At 37.4% G+C, this 16908-nt stretch overlaps 1 protein-coding gene across 1 annotated transcript in view; it reads left to right on the top strand.

Moving 5' to 3' along the window:
• Nucleotides 1-16908, top strand: part of LOC149205435 (SNF2 domain-containing protein / helicase domain-containing protein / HNH endonuclease domain-containing protein) — a 460346-nt gene that overhangs the window by 130048 nt on the left and 313390 nt on the right. The window contains exons 3-7 of the mRNA XM_089397405.1: nucleotides 205-337; nucleotides 9793-9968; nucleotides 11634-11707; nucleotides 12092-12127; nucleotides 12245-12335. Of these exons, the coding sequence (XP_089253531.1) occupies nucleotides 205-337; nucleotides 9793-9968; nucleotides 11634-11707; nucleotides 12092-12127; nucleotides 12245-12335 (510 nt within the window). The remainder of the gene's footprint in view (nucleotides 1-204; nucleotides 338-9792; nucleotides 9969-11633; nucleotides 11708-12091; nucleotides 12128-12244; nucleotides 12336-16908) is intronic.

Consider the following 16908-nt stretch of genomic DNA (forward strand, 5'->3'; position numbering starts at 1 on the left):
GTGGTAAAATTTGGCATTTTGAATGAACACATTTACAAGTGTTGTTTCTTAGTTATTGTTCTTAACATAGAATACGATGAAATTATTACTTCTTGCTCTGTAACTATTTTCTACTTGCCACAAAATTCGAATAATGAACACAAATGAACAGCTACTGGCAACTAGTATCTAACTTGGTGCTTTTGTTTTGTATGTTATCTGCAGGCAATAGCTATAGCATCCTGTTATATAGATGAAGGTCCAATACTTGTTGTGTGTCCAGCAAGTATGCGTTTTACATGGGCAGAAGAATTGGAGCGCTGGCTTCCTTTTTGCCCTCCAGCAGATATTCACCTTGGTATTTTAATCTTAAGAAACTGGGTATAAAGTTGTTGGTTAGCTGGAATTTAAGTATAAAACACATTAACAATTTAGTACGTGTTCCAGTGCATCTTATAGTTGAAGCCCTGTAACTCATCAGAATACTTGTATTTAAATAATGGTACTAGAAGCACAAAAGGAACACTTTATAAGTCATTTCATAATTCCCTTTGAAAGGGATGATCTGTTTTGAATGTGAACTGAAAAAACTGCAGTGTATAGCATTGTCCTTAGTGATATTTATTTCACACCTATAGGAGTGGTGTTCAGATTAATGAACTAGAGACACCAATTGAAATTAAAGAAGGCCCAATGGAATATGAAAGCAAAGTAATAGGGTAATGCACAATGCAGCCTGCACAACGATTTTGTTATTAGGAAACTTTTGTGGCCAGTTCAAAATTTAGAGTTTTGCTATAAGAGGATCTTCTTAGTGGTGCTGAAGTGTGACTATCACAGGCCATGATGAAACGTGAAATATTTTGAGGTAATGTTTAACTTGGTTTGAATGTCAAATCATTTTTAGCATTGAATGCTCTGGTTGTGATGTCTTCTATCATTCCAAATATAGTTCTTAATTATTGGGATGCTTACTGACACTGCTGAATATGCATTCCAGATGAGTATCGGAATTCAATTAGTTCAATTCTTTATTACCGGAAAGGAATGTTTTAAGAGAAACTGTCACGTGATAGAATTTTTCTCTGAGTTATGATAATAGGCCACATTTTCTGTTCTCATAAAGCAACTCTCTATATGACAATGTGTACTTCAGATCAGAGTTTTTAAAACTGGCTGGTTTGGTCGGCTGAACCCTAAATTGCCTTGAACCAGCTGCTGAATAAGTTTGGCCACTGGCTCTGTAGTGAACTGGTTTGGTTTGGCAGCAGAGGGATAAATTACAAAACCTTAAAAGTATTCTCTACCATCCAAACCCTAAATCAGAATTATATAAGCTCCTCCCTCTCTATTTGCCTCACACCTCTCTCATTGAGCAGTGGAGTTTGTGGAGCTGCATTGAAGTGTTTTTTTGATACCGTGTTCAAAAAACAGGGTATATCCACATAGGTTGAATGCCTTAAGTGAAATGTTCACACACACAGATCAAAGGTCAGTGCATCGGTGTTTTATGTGGGCAAACCCTCAAAGAGGGAAACAATGTGTGGCCCCAACCAATACGACCACTTGAGGTGATATATGAAGGCAAAAAGGGAATAGATTACAATAGCATTCCTCAATATCTATCATCAGCAAATGACCCTTCATGCTTTTTAAATAGATTCTATTACCCTTTACATTGTGTGAGTGGTTTTGTGATTTTCATCACATAACAAGGGTGACATGTTGGGATTTTAATGCAGTTCTATATTTGCTTGAGATGGTGCATGGATCATGTTGATGCATGGGATGCTACATGTTGGTTCAGTGGTTTATGTGGCTTGATGCATAGTTTCCTCTCTATGGTTGCACTTGGTATGGATAGTGGTGACATGCTCTTTGAAGTTTGATGTTTTGATATTTGTGGGTGTGCCATCTATTAGTGCATTTCATGTTTTCCATGCCTTTTCATGATGGATCAGCGTACTTGATAATGATGTTCATGCCTTGCCTCACTTGAGTTATTTTGGTATCATGATGTTGTTCCTTGCACATTTTGTTGAGATATAGTGATTGGTATGGCATTATGAGATATGGATCTTGTGGAGGAGTGCTTTAGCATTTGAGATGTCTATTATACTCTTATGATGATACTTGATAAGATAAATAATCTCATGGAGTGCCCACCTTCTTACCACATTGATTACATTCATACAACTTAATGTTGATGATGAAGTGCCTTAAGGATTTGAAGATAACTTGGCGTGAATTTCACACCTATCTGTAAGAACTAGAAGTCCTTCACTTTTTACATGGTTGGCTTTATGGCACTCACACTTTGCAAATTTTGAGAACGTTGTTTGCCTTGGGAGTCATGATTATGCCTTGGGAATCATGATAGGTGTTGTTTAAGGCATTGCATCCCTTGCATTGTGTGTTGTGATATTGCCTAGGGTGTTGTGATGCTGCCTAGTTGTTATACAATGCAGTCACATGTGTATCAGTGTTGTTGGATGGTGGGGCTACCCGCAATTTATTGGTGCCCAGATGGTAGAGAGGAGGGGCATACGTACAGAGACATTTGAGGGGTTCTCGGTGTTGGTACCTGGAGACCAGATGATGCAGTGCACGAAGTACGTTCCCAGCTTGACAGTGACTATGGGGAACTACTCTGTCACTGACCATTTATGGTCGATGTTCCTGACACCAACGGTGATGGGTGTCTAGTGGTTGTACTCGTTGGGACAAGTCACCACTGACTGGCAGAAGATAGAGATGGAGTTCACAAGTCTAGATGGGAAGTTGTTAGTGCTGAGGGGTATGCACTCCTACCGACCTCAGACGATGTCTGCTCACCGGATGGAGGTAGACTTGCGGTGTGGAGATATAGAGTGGGCATTGGAGCTTAGGATCTCAGAGGCAGGGACACAGGTACAACCAATGCACCCAGATATATTGGCCTTGTTGGAGAGGTATCAAGGGGTTTTTGGGGAGATTCCACCAAGCAGGCCACCAGATCGGGGGTTTGAGCACACCATCGAGCTGGAGGAGGGGGTTCACGCAATTATCATTACCTCTTACAGGCACCGCAAGGCCTACAGGGACGAGATTGAGAGGGCCATCTAGGAGTTGTTGGCGCTGGGACATATCAGGTCGAGTACTAGCCCTTTTGCTTCATCAGTGGTACTGGTGAAGAAAAAGGATGGGTCTCTTCATATGTGCATTAACTACCGAGCATTGAACAAGAAGACTCTAAAGAACCGATACCCCATAACCCGATTTGATGAGTTGATGGATGAGCTTAGAGGAGCCAAGTACTTCTCTAAGATAGACTTACGTTCGGGGTACCACCAGATTAGGGTGCGTGAGCAAGATATTTTGAAGACGACATTCAAGTGCCGCTATGGGCATTTTGAGTTCCTGGTGATGCCTTTCAGACTCACCAAAACTCTTGCCACATTTCAGTCTTGCATGAACCACATGTTCAGCAAACACCTGCGCAGATTTGTCCTAGTGTTCTTTGATGATTTACTCATTTATATTGGAAAATGTAACTAGGTTCGGTATTGTTATTATACTTGAAGTGAAAATGTAATATATTTGTCAAAAGAAAGTGAAAAGAATTTTATTATTAAATTGAATTGACTTATTAAAGCATGGGTTTCATGCTTGGGTCAATTATAGGTCAAGCCTCCATTGTAGGCTTTAGGTTGTTGTCAAAGTCATTTATTGTTTGACTCCTCCATCAAGTCATCCTCTTCAGCAAAGTCATCAACTCGACCTCTTCATCATTGTCTTCAAGTCAACCTCTTCAAGTCGGCCTCAAATAAATCATCTTCAAGCTAATATATTCATGTCGGCCTTATAACAGTGACACATCTCTTCATGATACATGTCGACTCAATTATGATGGACAAATAACTATAAATACAAGCCTAGAAGTTCGCATTTCACAATGAACAGAAGCTCGGACTTCAGAGAGGAAGTTTCGGTGGTATAACAAAGACAACAAGTTCGGACAAGAGATAAGTTTTTCGGTGTAATTGCAGGAGCTTGGATCGGGTATAGAGACTAAAGTTCGGTGCTATGTTAACTACAGTTTGGTGCAATTTTGCTTCTCTCATAATTCGGTGTTACCACAGTTTAGAACTATCATTGTAAGAAGGGTTTGAAGGTCACATAACTTCGGTGATATGTCATAGTGACTTGGTGCTACAATTTGGTTGCCAATTTAGTTCGGTGACACTACAGTTATCTCAGTTCGGAAGTATCACAGTGACAAAAGTTCGGTGACCCTATAGTAAGAAGGTCTCGGTGACACAATGATGTCACGGTGCAAACGCAATTTGGTGCTAACACAGCGAGGAAGTGAAAGGATGTTAAAATTGGCAAGTAGGGCCAAATTCCACTTTGGACAACTCCTATGGGGAAGATTATTGCAACATTGAATTCCTCTCTTCGAGAGGACCAAGATCGATATAAAGATCATCAAATTTGGATAAGGAAAAATATTTATTTATTTAAAATCAATCCTTCAAGTCATAACCTTATCAAGGCGGGAAAATTGAAAATTTTAAATTCAAATTTGCCTCCAAATGTCAAGGTCAACTTCACCTTCATAAGGACAAATTGTTATATATATAAAGGCATCCTCCATCTTCATTTGTATCATCCAAAAAGGGTCTCCAAGGTATGCCTAAGGCAGTCGTACTCAGGGAGGACGAAGGTCAATTCTGGTTTTGGGTTCATCTTCTACATTTAGGCCAAGATGCTTTGCTTAGATTTTCTACTGATTTGGTCTCTTTCGTATGAGCATATTCATCATCGCAGTCTTACTTCAATAGTTGAAAGGAGGGCCGAATCTGATGGTTGGGTTATGAAAAGAAGTTGCACTGCAGATCTGTTGCTTCAGTGAGGGGCCGTAAGCATTTATTCTCATAAAAGGGGCCAAGCTACATGTCTAGAGCTCTGTCCAATCAGTGAAGGGTACCGTCATGTTGATCAAGGTAAGCCACAGCCAAGTCGAAGGGTTTAGAACTGTTAATCTCTACAAGAAGCCCTAACCAGATCTTCAGTAAGGTATCATCTGTCAAAATGTATAAAATTGCAGTCTATTAATTAGGCCATCTTCTTGTTTGAGTCAGGGACTCTAGATCTCCTTGTTATCAGGTCATTTAGACTTCTAAATATTATACTCTCTGCTAATCATTTGATATTGATAATAATAAGAATTGTTTAAGGGTTTTTCCCACCTTGGGTTTTTTGCAGCAGACAAACCAACAATAGTCATAAAAATATATATTTTATTAATAATGAATTTGAATTGATGATTTACAGGATGAGAGGTTCGGGCTTAAATACAGCCCTATGTGCCTCTTGGTGCCCTAATTAACTAAAAATACTTAATTTTTATATAACATTGCCTTCCTCCCAAAAAGATGCTTTGTCCTCAAAGCGTATGTAACAACGGATGTTGTTGACAAAACATTTCAGTTTCCAAAGAAGCTTCTTCTTCTGGTAAGTCCTTCCACTTGATCAAGTACTCTTTGATTACTCGTGATCGGAGCTTCTTTTCCCTCGTGGATATGATACCTTCTGGTTCTAAAATGACCCTTCCTTCATCATCTAAGGATGGAAGCGTTGTTTGTGCTGATTGATGGTCACCAAGTGCCCTTTTAAGGCAGGATACATGGAAGATGTTGTGGACATGACTTTTATCCGGAAGGCTTAAACTATATGCAACTTGGCTGATCTTTTTGTTGATCTGGTATGGTCCATAGAACTTTGGTGCCAATTTATTTTTTCCTTTTTGTTTTAAGGACAACTGTTTGTATGGCTGGAGCTTGACAAATACCCATTCTCCAACTTCAAATTCTCTCTCAGTTCTGTTTCGGTCAACTTGCTGCTTCATATGGTTTCTTGCATTATTTAAATTTTCTTTTAGAGTTTGAACGATTTTTTGGGTTTCTTCTAGTTGGTTTTTAACAGCTGGTAGATTTGTTTGGATGGTAGCTAGATCCTTCCATTTCGGAGGTTCGTACCCATACAAAGCTTGGAATGGAGTCATTTTTGCTGACGTATGGTAAGTAGAATTATACCACCATTCAACGAGATGCAACCTTTGAACCCACTTATTTTGTTTTTCTGTGGCGTAACAATGTAGGTAGGCTTCCAAACATTTAATGAAAACCTCCGTTTGTCCATCTGTTTGAGGGTGGTAAGCGAAACTCATATTTAGGTAGGTTCCTATATGGTTGAACAATTCCTTCCAGAAATTACCCTTAAATTTGGCAACTCTATCACTCATAGTGAGTTTTGGAAACTCGTGTAATTTATAAATATTTTTGCAAAATATCTCAGCGATTTGTTTAGCTAAGTCTGATTTCTTCATTGCAATAAAGTGAGCATATTTGGTGAGTCTGTCTACTACTACGAAAATCTTATCCTTGCCATCGGATACAGGTAACCCTTCAATAATGTCCATAGATATTTCTACCCATTTCTGATTCGGAATGTTTAAGGGGTGAACTAATCCAGGTGTCATAGTATTTTCACTTTTATTTCTTTGACATTTGTCACATTCTACTACATATTTCTGAATATTGCGACTCATCCCCTTCCAAAAGAATGATTGACGTGCATTGTAGTAAGTTTTAAAGAATCCTACATGTCCGACTGACAGTGAATCATGTGACTCCTTGAGTATCTTGGATTTAAACTTGGAGTTTGAATTCAGATAGATTCTTCCTTTGTACCATAGAATATCGTTCTTCCATTCAAATTTTGAGTTGTCTGGAAGGTTATTGATTATCGCAGTTATTTTTGGATCCTTGGCATACTCACTTCGAATCTCATTAAGCCATTCAGGAACAACAACCGAGATTGCAAGTAATGTTGGTTCTTCGTCCTTCCTAGACAGGGCATCTACTACTACATTGTCTTTTCCCTTTTTATGTAATATCTCCATGTCAAAGGCGACAATTTTTTCAATCCATTTTTGTTGTTCTTCGGAAAGTGTTTTTTGTTGGAGAAGGTGTTGGAGACTGTTTTGGCCTGTTCCAATGGAGAACTTACTTCCCAAAAGATATTGTCTCCACTTGGCCAGTGTGTGCATAATAACGGGCATTTCCTTGTTTTATGTGGATTTAAGACGCTCTCGTTTATTGAGCTTCCTGCTTTCAAAAGCTATTGGATGCCCCTCTTGCTTTAACACTGCACCTATATCGAACTCGGAAGCATCACACTCAATGATAAATGGTTTAGAGAAATCTGGAGTTGCCAATATCGGGGCGTTAGACATAACTTCCTTCAATTCTTCAAAACACCTACCTGCTTCCTCATTCCATTGAAATGAATTCTTCTTTACAAGGTTTGTTAGAGGTGCAGATATATGTGCATAGTTTTTAATAAATCTTTAGCAATATCCAGTCAATCCTAAGAACCCTCTTAGGTTGGATATAGTAACTAGTTTGGTCTATTCCTTTATAGCCTTGATTTTATTAGGGTTTATTTTTACTCCTTCATGGGATATTATGTGTCCAAGATATTCTACTTCTTCCTTCCCAAAGGTGCATTTGGATTTCTTGGTGTAGAACTGATGCTCTTCCAATAGTGTAAGAACTTTATCCAGATGTTGTAGGTGCTCCTTCCAAGTTTTACTGTAAATTAAAATATCATCAAAGAATACTAATACAAACTTCCTAAGATATGGACGAAATAACTCATTCATAGTGGCTTGGAATGTTGCTGGTGCATTGGTTAATCCAAAGGGCATTACTTTAAATTCGTAGTGACCTTTATGTGTTCGGAATGCAGTTTTTGTTATGTCTTCCAACCTGATTCTGATTTGGTAATAACCTGACCTTAAATCTAATTTTGAGAAGTATTTTGCGCCATGTAGTTCATCCAACATTTCATCGATCAAGGGAATTGGGAATTTGTTTTTAATCGTTATTTTGTTTAATCCTCTATAATCAATGGATAGCCTGAATGATCCATCCTTCTTCCTTACCAATACAATTGGAGCAACATACAAACTCTTACTTTTTGAGATGATCCCACATTTTAAAAGGTCTTGGATTAATCTCACAATTTCAGTCTTTTGGTGATGCGGATATCGATATGGTTTGATGTTGACGGGGTTTGATCCTGCTTTGAATTCTATCGTATGCTTGATTTCCCTGTTAGGTGACATTTTCATGGGCAGGACTTGGAATACTTTTTTGTGCGTCTGAATTAGTTCTTGTACTTCTGGTGACTCTTCGCTGATCACTTTTGTAGATAACATTTCTAATTGGTGACATTGTACTACATAGGCTGGTGCTCCTTTTCGAATCATTTTCATCATCTGGGATGATGACACGATTTGATTTTCTGGTGCTTGGAATCCATATAACTTGTACCTATGCCCTTCCCATTTAAAGCTTATAAACTGCTTTTGATGGTTGGCAGAGTAAGTGCCTAGGGTTTGTAGCCATTGGATACCTAAGACCACATCTACTCCTCCTAATGGTACAGTGTAGAACGAAGATTCTAAATTAAAGTCTTGAATCTGCAATTTGACATTATGACATTTCCCTAACTTTTCAATCTTCTTACTGTCGGCTACCATCACCTTCATGTTGGGCATGGGAAATGTGAAAATGTTGAGTCTCTTTGCCATGGTTGAGTCTAAAAAATTGTGGGTGCTACTGGTGTCGATGAGAACCATTACATTGTTCTTCTTGATATGTCCTTTTAATTTTAAAGTCTAGGGTTGTGATATACCTGTCATAGCCTTTCTACTTGTATGTTGCTAACTATCACTATGCCTTCCTAGAAATAGATGTGACTCTTTTCTAGAAACTCAAGAAAGCTTCATTTGACTTCGTCAGGTATTGAGTATCCACCACCTATCAAGAGGTGGGACACCTTTTACACTATTTCACATGTGACTACCCAGCCCAACTTAGCAACCATGATGGCTCAAAACTGTTTATCAATGGCTGCCTTGCAGGACTGTGGCAAGAACTTTTACAAGGAATTGAATCCTGTTGGGTGCCATAACACTACCTCACTTTATCTGATCTAGTTGTCCTCTCATGGAAGACATGATTGTTTTCTAGCCAACAAACAATCTCTAAATGGTGTATACATGTATCCTCAACCTCTTTTGCTAGTGGAAACTTGAAAATATTCCTGCTTTTAATGTTCATGCTTAGAGTTGATGCTAATTCACAAGAAGCATTATTTTCAGAAAGGAGGGAAATAAGGGGGGAGAGTGAATAGTAAACCCATTATCCATGGTCTAATGCTTGCAATCTCCTCTATGTAACTAGATTATCTAAGCACTATTCATCTTTTGGTTTCTCAAATTCAGTTACTAGATGTTTTGCAACCAGTGACCCAAAAAGGTGATATGCGACAATGTTCTTTTGCTGGGAAGGTTTAAGATGTAATTAGACTTAAATTGTTCCACAAAAGCAACTTACATTTCTATGCTTATAATTCTACACACACACTTCGATATGCGACAATGTTCTTTTGCTGGGAAGGTTTAAGATGTAATTAGACTTAAATTGTTCCACAAAAGCAACTTACATTTCTATGCTTATAATTCTACACACACACTTCTATGCCTTTTTTATTTCAAGTTTTGATGTAGCTACTTTCGTTATCATTGCAATATTTGTTATCTATTTTAAAACTTATTTGACTGGAATATTTTTAAAATTTAAAATATGTTTAAAAATTATTTAGATTTAATGAGTGGAACCTTGGTTGTCTGAACACTACTCTTGTCAATGTGTCTCAACTGGAATGATTTTTTTCGTGACATTGTTTTTGAATATGCAGTGTTTGGTCACCAGAACAATCCTAGTGACTTGGCCAAGTGTCCCAAGATAGTTGTTGTATCATATACAATGCTCAGTCGCCTGCAGAAGAGTATGCTAGCTATGAAGTGGGGTTTGATGATTGTCGACGAATCACACAACTTGCGCTGCACCAAAAAAATGACAGAATGTGATGAGGTTTGTCAATGTTTTCTGTCAGTGAAATGCATATCTTTTTTGAACATGCAAGATATGCATGTGTCATCAAACTAGATAAGGATGTAAGCAGGAATTATCTTTTATTTTCGATCTATTTAGGGAAATTATGTTAATTGGACTTTATAATGATTATTTGTCATGTTCCTTTCCTCTCTGCTTATACGTCCATTGAATTTGAGGAGACAAAACAATGGCTGTTTCTTCACATGTGAAACCTCTACCTTTGTTGGAGGCAGCTGTGTTTGCATTTTATATGTCAATACTTTGCTAAAATGATATTAGAATTAAGCCATTTAATTGGGAAATTTGCTAGAATTTTTGCCTGGACTTTAATAAATCAAAATCTTACCCGTTGTGTTTGGAGGCTAATACTCTTAGAAATTCACATTTGCAAATGCATGAAATGTGAAAATGACTACACGACATGGCCTAATATAGTTATCCAGTCAATGAAATTGTCTACTTAGTTGTATGCTTTTGTTATTTTATCATCCCAAGGTATCTATAAAATTGTAAAATATTTTGGAACAACTGCTTGGTATGCTGATTTAAGGTGGAGAGGAAAACACTAAATTTCCTGACGAAAGGAATCTTATTATGGGGAGTTAGAAACTTTCACTAAAATCATTCTTTTGCTGACATTTGGGTTCTTTTCACAGCTAATCAATTTTGAGTATTATAAAATCATTTTCAAAGATAAAATCTAGTCATGCCAGGTCACACAGCTAATCCCTGAGTGAACCCAGTACTTGAGAATTTAGACAAAGGGTAATCAAATGATGCACTTTTGGATTGTCTTCCTTCACAAGCCCTTTCTTTTATTGAAAGCCGTTTTCTTTATCAATTAATTTCTTTAGTGTTCCTCATGGTGTGAACACTTGTTTGGTTCCTTTATCCATTTTTTCACTGTTGTACTTGACATTATTCCTCTTTTTAATTAATTTGAACTTTTTCTATTCTCTCGACCACTTCCAACTATCCTGCTAAAGGATCTAATTTTTTCTTATACTTTCATGTTGTCCTGCCATCTTGGTTGCATTGTGGTTTTTGCTATGGAACAACTGAGATGTTCTTTGTTAGAACTAGATGTAAGTTTCCTGCAATTCTTTTCAATGTTATTGAGAAGGAAACACACTCAAAGCACTTACAGCAAACTGTTGATGTGCCAGAATAAATATATTGAATGGCAAAGTTTGAGTAAGGTGTCTTTATTTTGTATGGTCTTTTCCTTCTAAGTGATACAAAGCTATCACCTAGGTTCTTTGGACTTTACACTTTTAGGGGTGTTGGCTATTTTGGTAACAGTCAATTTGATAATGATTTTGCAGGCACATTAGTTGAAATGTTGTCTTATTAGGTTTCTAGGTTGTTAACAAGATGCCCATATTTTCATCTTGCAAATCTGAATCAAATGGAAAGAGATCTCATAAAACCTGCAATATTAAAGTTGTGGATCTCGGCAAGACATTTTCAATGGGATAAATAGAGTTCAAAATGGAGTCTGGATCATAAGTTATGGTGAAAATATTAAAAGATGTGTTTCGCAAGTCGCAGAAAGATGCATGTCGCATGTAGGATCTTTTATGATTTACATTTTATACTTTCACTGGTTTGTAATGGATTGCTTTCACTGGTTTGTAACAGACCAAAGCAGTTCTTGATGTGGCAAGAACAGTCAAGCGTATTGTTCTTCTATCAGGCACGCCTTCTTTGTCAAGGTCATATACTCTCCTTTCCTTTGAAATGTTTTTACACATTCGTGTTTTGTTTCTATGGTTTTTCTTCATTATGAAAGTTTCCTATTTTGTTGGATTTTGGATTGAGAGAACAATGAAATGGCCATAACAGAACACTACAGCATATTTCCATATTGATTCATCAAATTGTATTATATTTTTGAGCAAAATATGGTCCGTGGAAAGTTATCAATATAAGAAACTACAAAGTCGATACTCTGTTTTTCCAGCTTGGGTACTTCTTGCTTTGACTTTTTGCATGCATATGCAAGATTTGTGGAAGAGATAAAGTGATATGTTTGTTGGTGGTTGATTCAACGATTCTTAAATACGAGCTAACTGTTTTGCCATATTTGCAAAATGCAGGCCATATGATATTTTTCACCAAATTGATATGCTATGGCAAGTTTTAACTTTTCTCAGCCTTCTTCATATGTTAAAGATTCCTTTTTAGGTCAAAGATCAGCTTTTTTGTCTTTTTATTATTCTGGTGAGGGAGCTTACCTGTACTTTGTACAGGCCTGGATTGCTGGGAAAAGACAAATATGAGTTTGCACGAAATTACTGTTCCATGAAATCAGTTCAAGTATCGCAGTGGAGGTGCTATAAGGTAAATAACCACTAATCACCACACGGATAGTTCCATTACTAAGAAACATTATTCATAGCATAATAAGGTCTAAAATAGATAGATTAATCAAAGCTGTAATGATATTGGACTGATTTTCGAAAGAAATAAGATTTTATATTGAAGGCATATTCAGTATTCATAATGGCACTGAAATGTTGTTATCCAACAGCCACTTGATGGTGTTATTTTACCAAGGAGTATAAACATGTGGATTATCAACTTGAATGTTGGTCTGGATGCATTTACAAATAATTGTTGCAGAAATTTTTCACTACAATCTATTTAAAGTTGTTTTTCTTTCTTGAAAGTAATTAAACTTCTCAGTTAGATTCATCATGTGAATGATTGAGTTAGTTTCTTGTGCATTTATCTGCTTTATGAAGTCAAATGACAGATGAACGAGATCTCCTGAAACTTGTCTATTTCTTATTGTCAACACGAGCAAGAGGAAATCAGATTCCACAAGGGTCTCCTATAGTCAAACAGCCTACTCAAACTGTTGGAGCCGTCAGTGAGTCTTCATAAGCAGAATTTTCAGGGAGTATGTATAGAGATGGAAGACAATGATATAACCCAATTCTTGATTAAAGTGGATGTGTTAGTTTCTTTTCTCGAAACAACAAAGATTATAGCACAGAAATAAACGCTTAGGTAGTGAATTTGTTGAAGATGATCCTATTACTATATGTTGTGGATGATGAACCATGGAAGGAAGAATGGTAGTCACAGTCCTTTCTTCATCTCTCTATTGATAAATGCTAAATTGCACGAAGTGCCGAAATGTTTCAGAGTTTGCGAAAAGGGTATGTTTAGAAACGCCACCTCCCAAAAATGGAAACACTAGCCGAAACATCATATATATATATATATAAGAATAAGAAAATTATAAAGAAGTGAATAACACATAATCGTGCAAGAAAAAAGGGAATAAGACCCATAAATGACAATTTAGAAGGAAAGCCAAGTCTATATTAAATCTCATAGATGATTACATGATGGTCGAGTTTTGGAGTTTAGGGTACGGGTATGGGCCGAAACGCCGGGTTCCTAGAAGTTTCATGCAACATAGGGTAAATGTCATGTTGTTGCACAATTGCATGATAGATTTAGGTTCATCAACTAATGTCATGCCAGTCAAGGTGATGAACCAATTGGGCCTCAAGACTACTTGATTGTATAGAAATGTGTGTGCTACGCTTTTGAGAGAGATGAAGGTTTTGGGTTTGATCAAAGATTTGTATGTATGTATCCGAATATCTCTGTCTTAATGGATGTGGTTGTCATTGATTTCTTCATTCTTGGGGCATGTTGTTGTTAAGGAAGTGGACTGTTAGGTTGGTTGGTAGTATATAGACGGACCTCTCTTATGCCACTATTCCAACTTGCGGAGGAATTTTTGTTACTGTATATAAAAAGCACCCCAGGAAGCACCGTGTGGAAGACTTTAATGTATCAATGGAGGAGTTTGTTTTGTTTCTATGGTTTTTCTTCATTATGAAAGTTTCCTATTTTGTTGGATTTTGGATTGAGAAAACAATGAAATGGCCATAACAGAACACTACAGCATATTTCCATATTGATTCATCAAGTTGTATTATATTTTTGAGCAAAATATGGTCCGTGGAAAGTTATCAATATAAGAAACTACAAAGTCGATACTCTGTTTTTCCAGCTTGGGTACTTCTTGCTTTGACTTTTTGCATGCATATGCAAGATTTGCGGAAGAGATAAAGTGATATGTTTGTTGGTGGTTGATTCAACGATTCTTAAATATGAGCTAACTGTTTTGCCATATTTGCAAAATGCAGGCCATATGATATTTTTCACCAAATTGATATGCTATGGCAAGTTTTAACTTTTCTCAGCCTTCTTCATATGTTAAAGATTCCTTTTTAGGTCAAAGATCAGCTTTTTCGTCTTTTTATTATTCTGGTGAGGGAGCTTACCTGTACTTTGTACAGGACTTTAATGTATCAATGGAGGAGTTTGTTTCTACAGTGGATGATAAGTTCAAGAATTATACTGTCTCGTCCCATTTCTGGGTTCAAAGATCAAGAGGGAAGAATCAAATTTAAAGAGTGAAGAACTAGAAGATGTGCTTTGATGGGACTCAATCTAGGTCAGTTGCTGATGTAGGGATCATTTTCACCTCTCCTCAAAGTCATACCACAAGCTTTTCTTACAGATTGGATTGGTGTCCACTAATAATGTGGTAGAATATGAAGCTTTGCTTCATGGGCTTGAATTGGCTTGGGATATGGGCATAAAAGTGTTATAAGTTATGTGGGATTAAAGATGGGGTATTATTGGTGAAAAGCATGTACATAGCGAGGAATAATAGGTTGAAATGATACAGACATGTAGTGTGGGGCACCATAGAGCTTTTTGATACCATTTCTATGAAGGAGGTCCCAAGGGAGTAGAATACACACGTTAATGCTTTAGCTGTAGCTGCTGCTACTCATAAGCCTTGTGGCAACATTGATTTAGGAGAGACGAAATGGAGGTTTTCTCATATCCTTTGGTCCCAGATAATTTTGAACATTGGCAGGTATTCAATGATGATTCATAGATAACGATGTTGCAGGAAACAACCCCCTAGTTGGCGTACTTGTACTTGAAACACTCCGAAACGCTAAAACATAGTCATCGCAGCCACTGACCTCTAGCGGCTGCCTCGCGCCCTTTTAATACCTTTTCACTGCTCCACGCTTCAATTAGTGCTGCTGTACAATTCGATTAAACCACCTTTGCAAAATATTGGAACAATACCACCATTTTAAAAGGTTACAATACTAAGAGAAGGGTAAAGTAAGTTAAAAAGAAAAGCATTAAAATATATAAAAAAATTATTTGAAGTTTTAAAATAAATACGTTAAAAAGAAAAACACTAAAAATATATAAAAGAAGGTAATTGAAGTTTTAAAGTAGTTATTTGCCAAGAATTTATAAATAGGTAAGTTAAAAAAAAATAATTTTGATATATATATATATATATATATTGTAATATTCCTAATTAGCCATGGCTAATTGGAATATTCGATTTTGCTCAATTTTTGCCTTCTATAGTTATTTATAAATAAAAAGGTGAGAAAAGGGGACATAACTCACTTTTAGAATAAAAGTCACTTCCTAGTAGCACAACGTTGTGTCTTAAAGGGGAGCCAAGGGGGGACGTAGAGATGGAGCCCACGCAAACACTTGGAGGGACTGCGCAGAAGGAAAGAAACACGTGGCAAGAGAGGAATTACGTTGGAGGAGGTGGGCCTTGGAATTGAGAAAGGCAAAGGCTATAAAAGAGAAAGAAGCCCCCTTATTTTGATCATTCGATTATGTGCCTTGTGAGCTAGTCATTTCGACTTAGAGCACGCTGGCTGTTTAGCTAGTCTGCAGCACTGTTTAGTGCATCGAGTGTCTCCGTTCGGAGATCTCACCCTCAGCCTCGGGGGACTTCGAGTGCCTGCTCGGGCAAGGTATTTCCATCAATATTTTTGCAGTAGTTTCAGCAGCATTTTGGGCAGGAGGATTGAGCATCTTGGGATGACTGCGCAACACTGAGAGGGATGACGCAGTTCTTTCTGGCAGGAGTTTTGGATTGGGGTTTTGCAGGAGGATTTATGTTGGGTGATTGAACAGGGGACCAGCGCTTGCATATTGAAGGATTTTTGGCAGAGTTTCAGGCAGAGTTCTAGAGGGGTTTCTTCAGTGGCAGCGCAGAGCATTGAGGAACTGCGCAGATCCCCAAGGGGGTGATTTTCGGAGGTCGGCCATTTCAGAAAAGCTTTCTGGGTTTTTTTGGGTTTCTTGAGTAGAGTCCGATTCCAGAGTTTCAGCCTTTTCTGAGGAGGGGAACAGCCCCAAACCCTCATTTGATTTTTAGCAGCAGCAGTAGCACGACAGTTTTCCAGCAGTTGGGACGCAGTTTAGAGAGAAGCCATTCCTTTGCTATTCTGAGTGTTTTTCTTCACTTGCCTTGCGCAAGTTGAGGTGCTATCTTCCTGATCACCTCCTGTACTCATTTTTCTACTCAGTATAATAAAATGGCTTAGTATTTCTCGCTGCATTTCTTGAGTATCTGTTTATATTTCATATATACACTATTGTTGTTGCACTACTGTTATTATATCTTTGTGATTTTTTCGGCTACTATACCACTTGTACGTTTTTCTGGTTGAGACTTTGCTAGGGTTTAAGGAATATTCCGAGTTAGGGATATTACATACATATATATATATATGTATGTTGTCTGGAGAAAATTGAACTTTTTATAAAGACAATAAAAGGTTACATCTGTAGATGCCTTAAGCATTGCTGTAACTGTGTATCCACAGAAGACACAAAGAAATTGATTAGTTTATGGCAACCAAAAGGAATTGCGGTACTCAAAATAAGCAAAAACCAAAAACCAGGCCTCTCCATACACCGGAGAAAACAACTCGCATATAGTATTGTTCAAGTATTAAATCACTGTAGCATGTAAATAAAACATAGCTATATCAGGAAAAACCTTAATGCCTGTAAAGATAAAAATTGCTAATACTGCATCAGAGAT

This window comes from Pinus tabuliformis, chromosome 1_2 (genome assembly GCF_031772625.1).
Source record: "Pinus tabuliformis cultivar Carrire ecotype Pingquan chromosome 1_2, CPIR1, whole genome shotgun sequence".
Lineage (NCBI taxonomy): Eukaryota > Viridiplantae > Streptophyta > Pinopsida > Pinales > Pinaceae > Pinus > Pinus tabuliformis.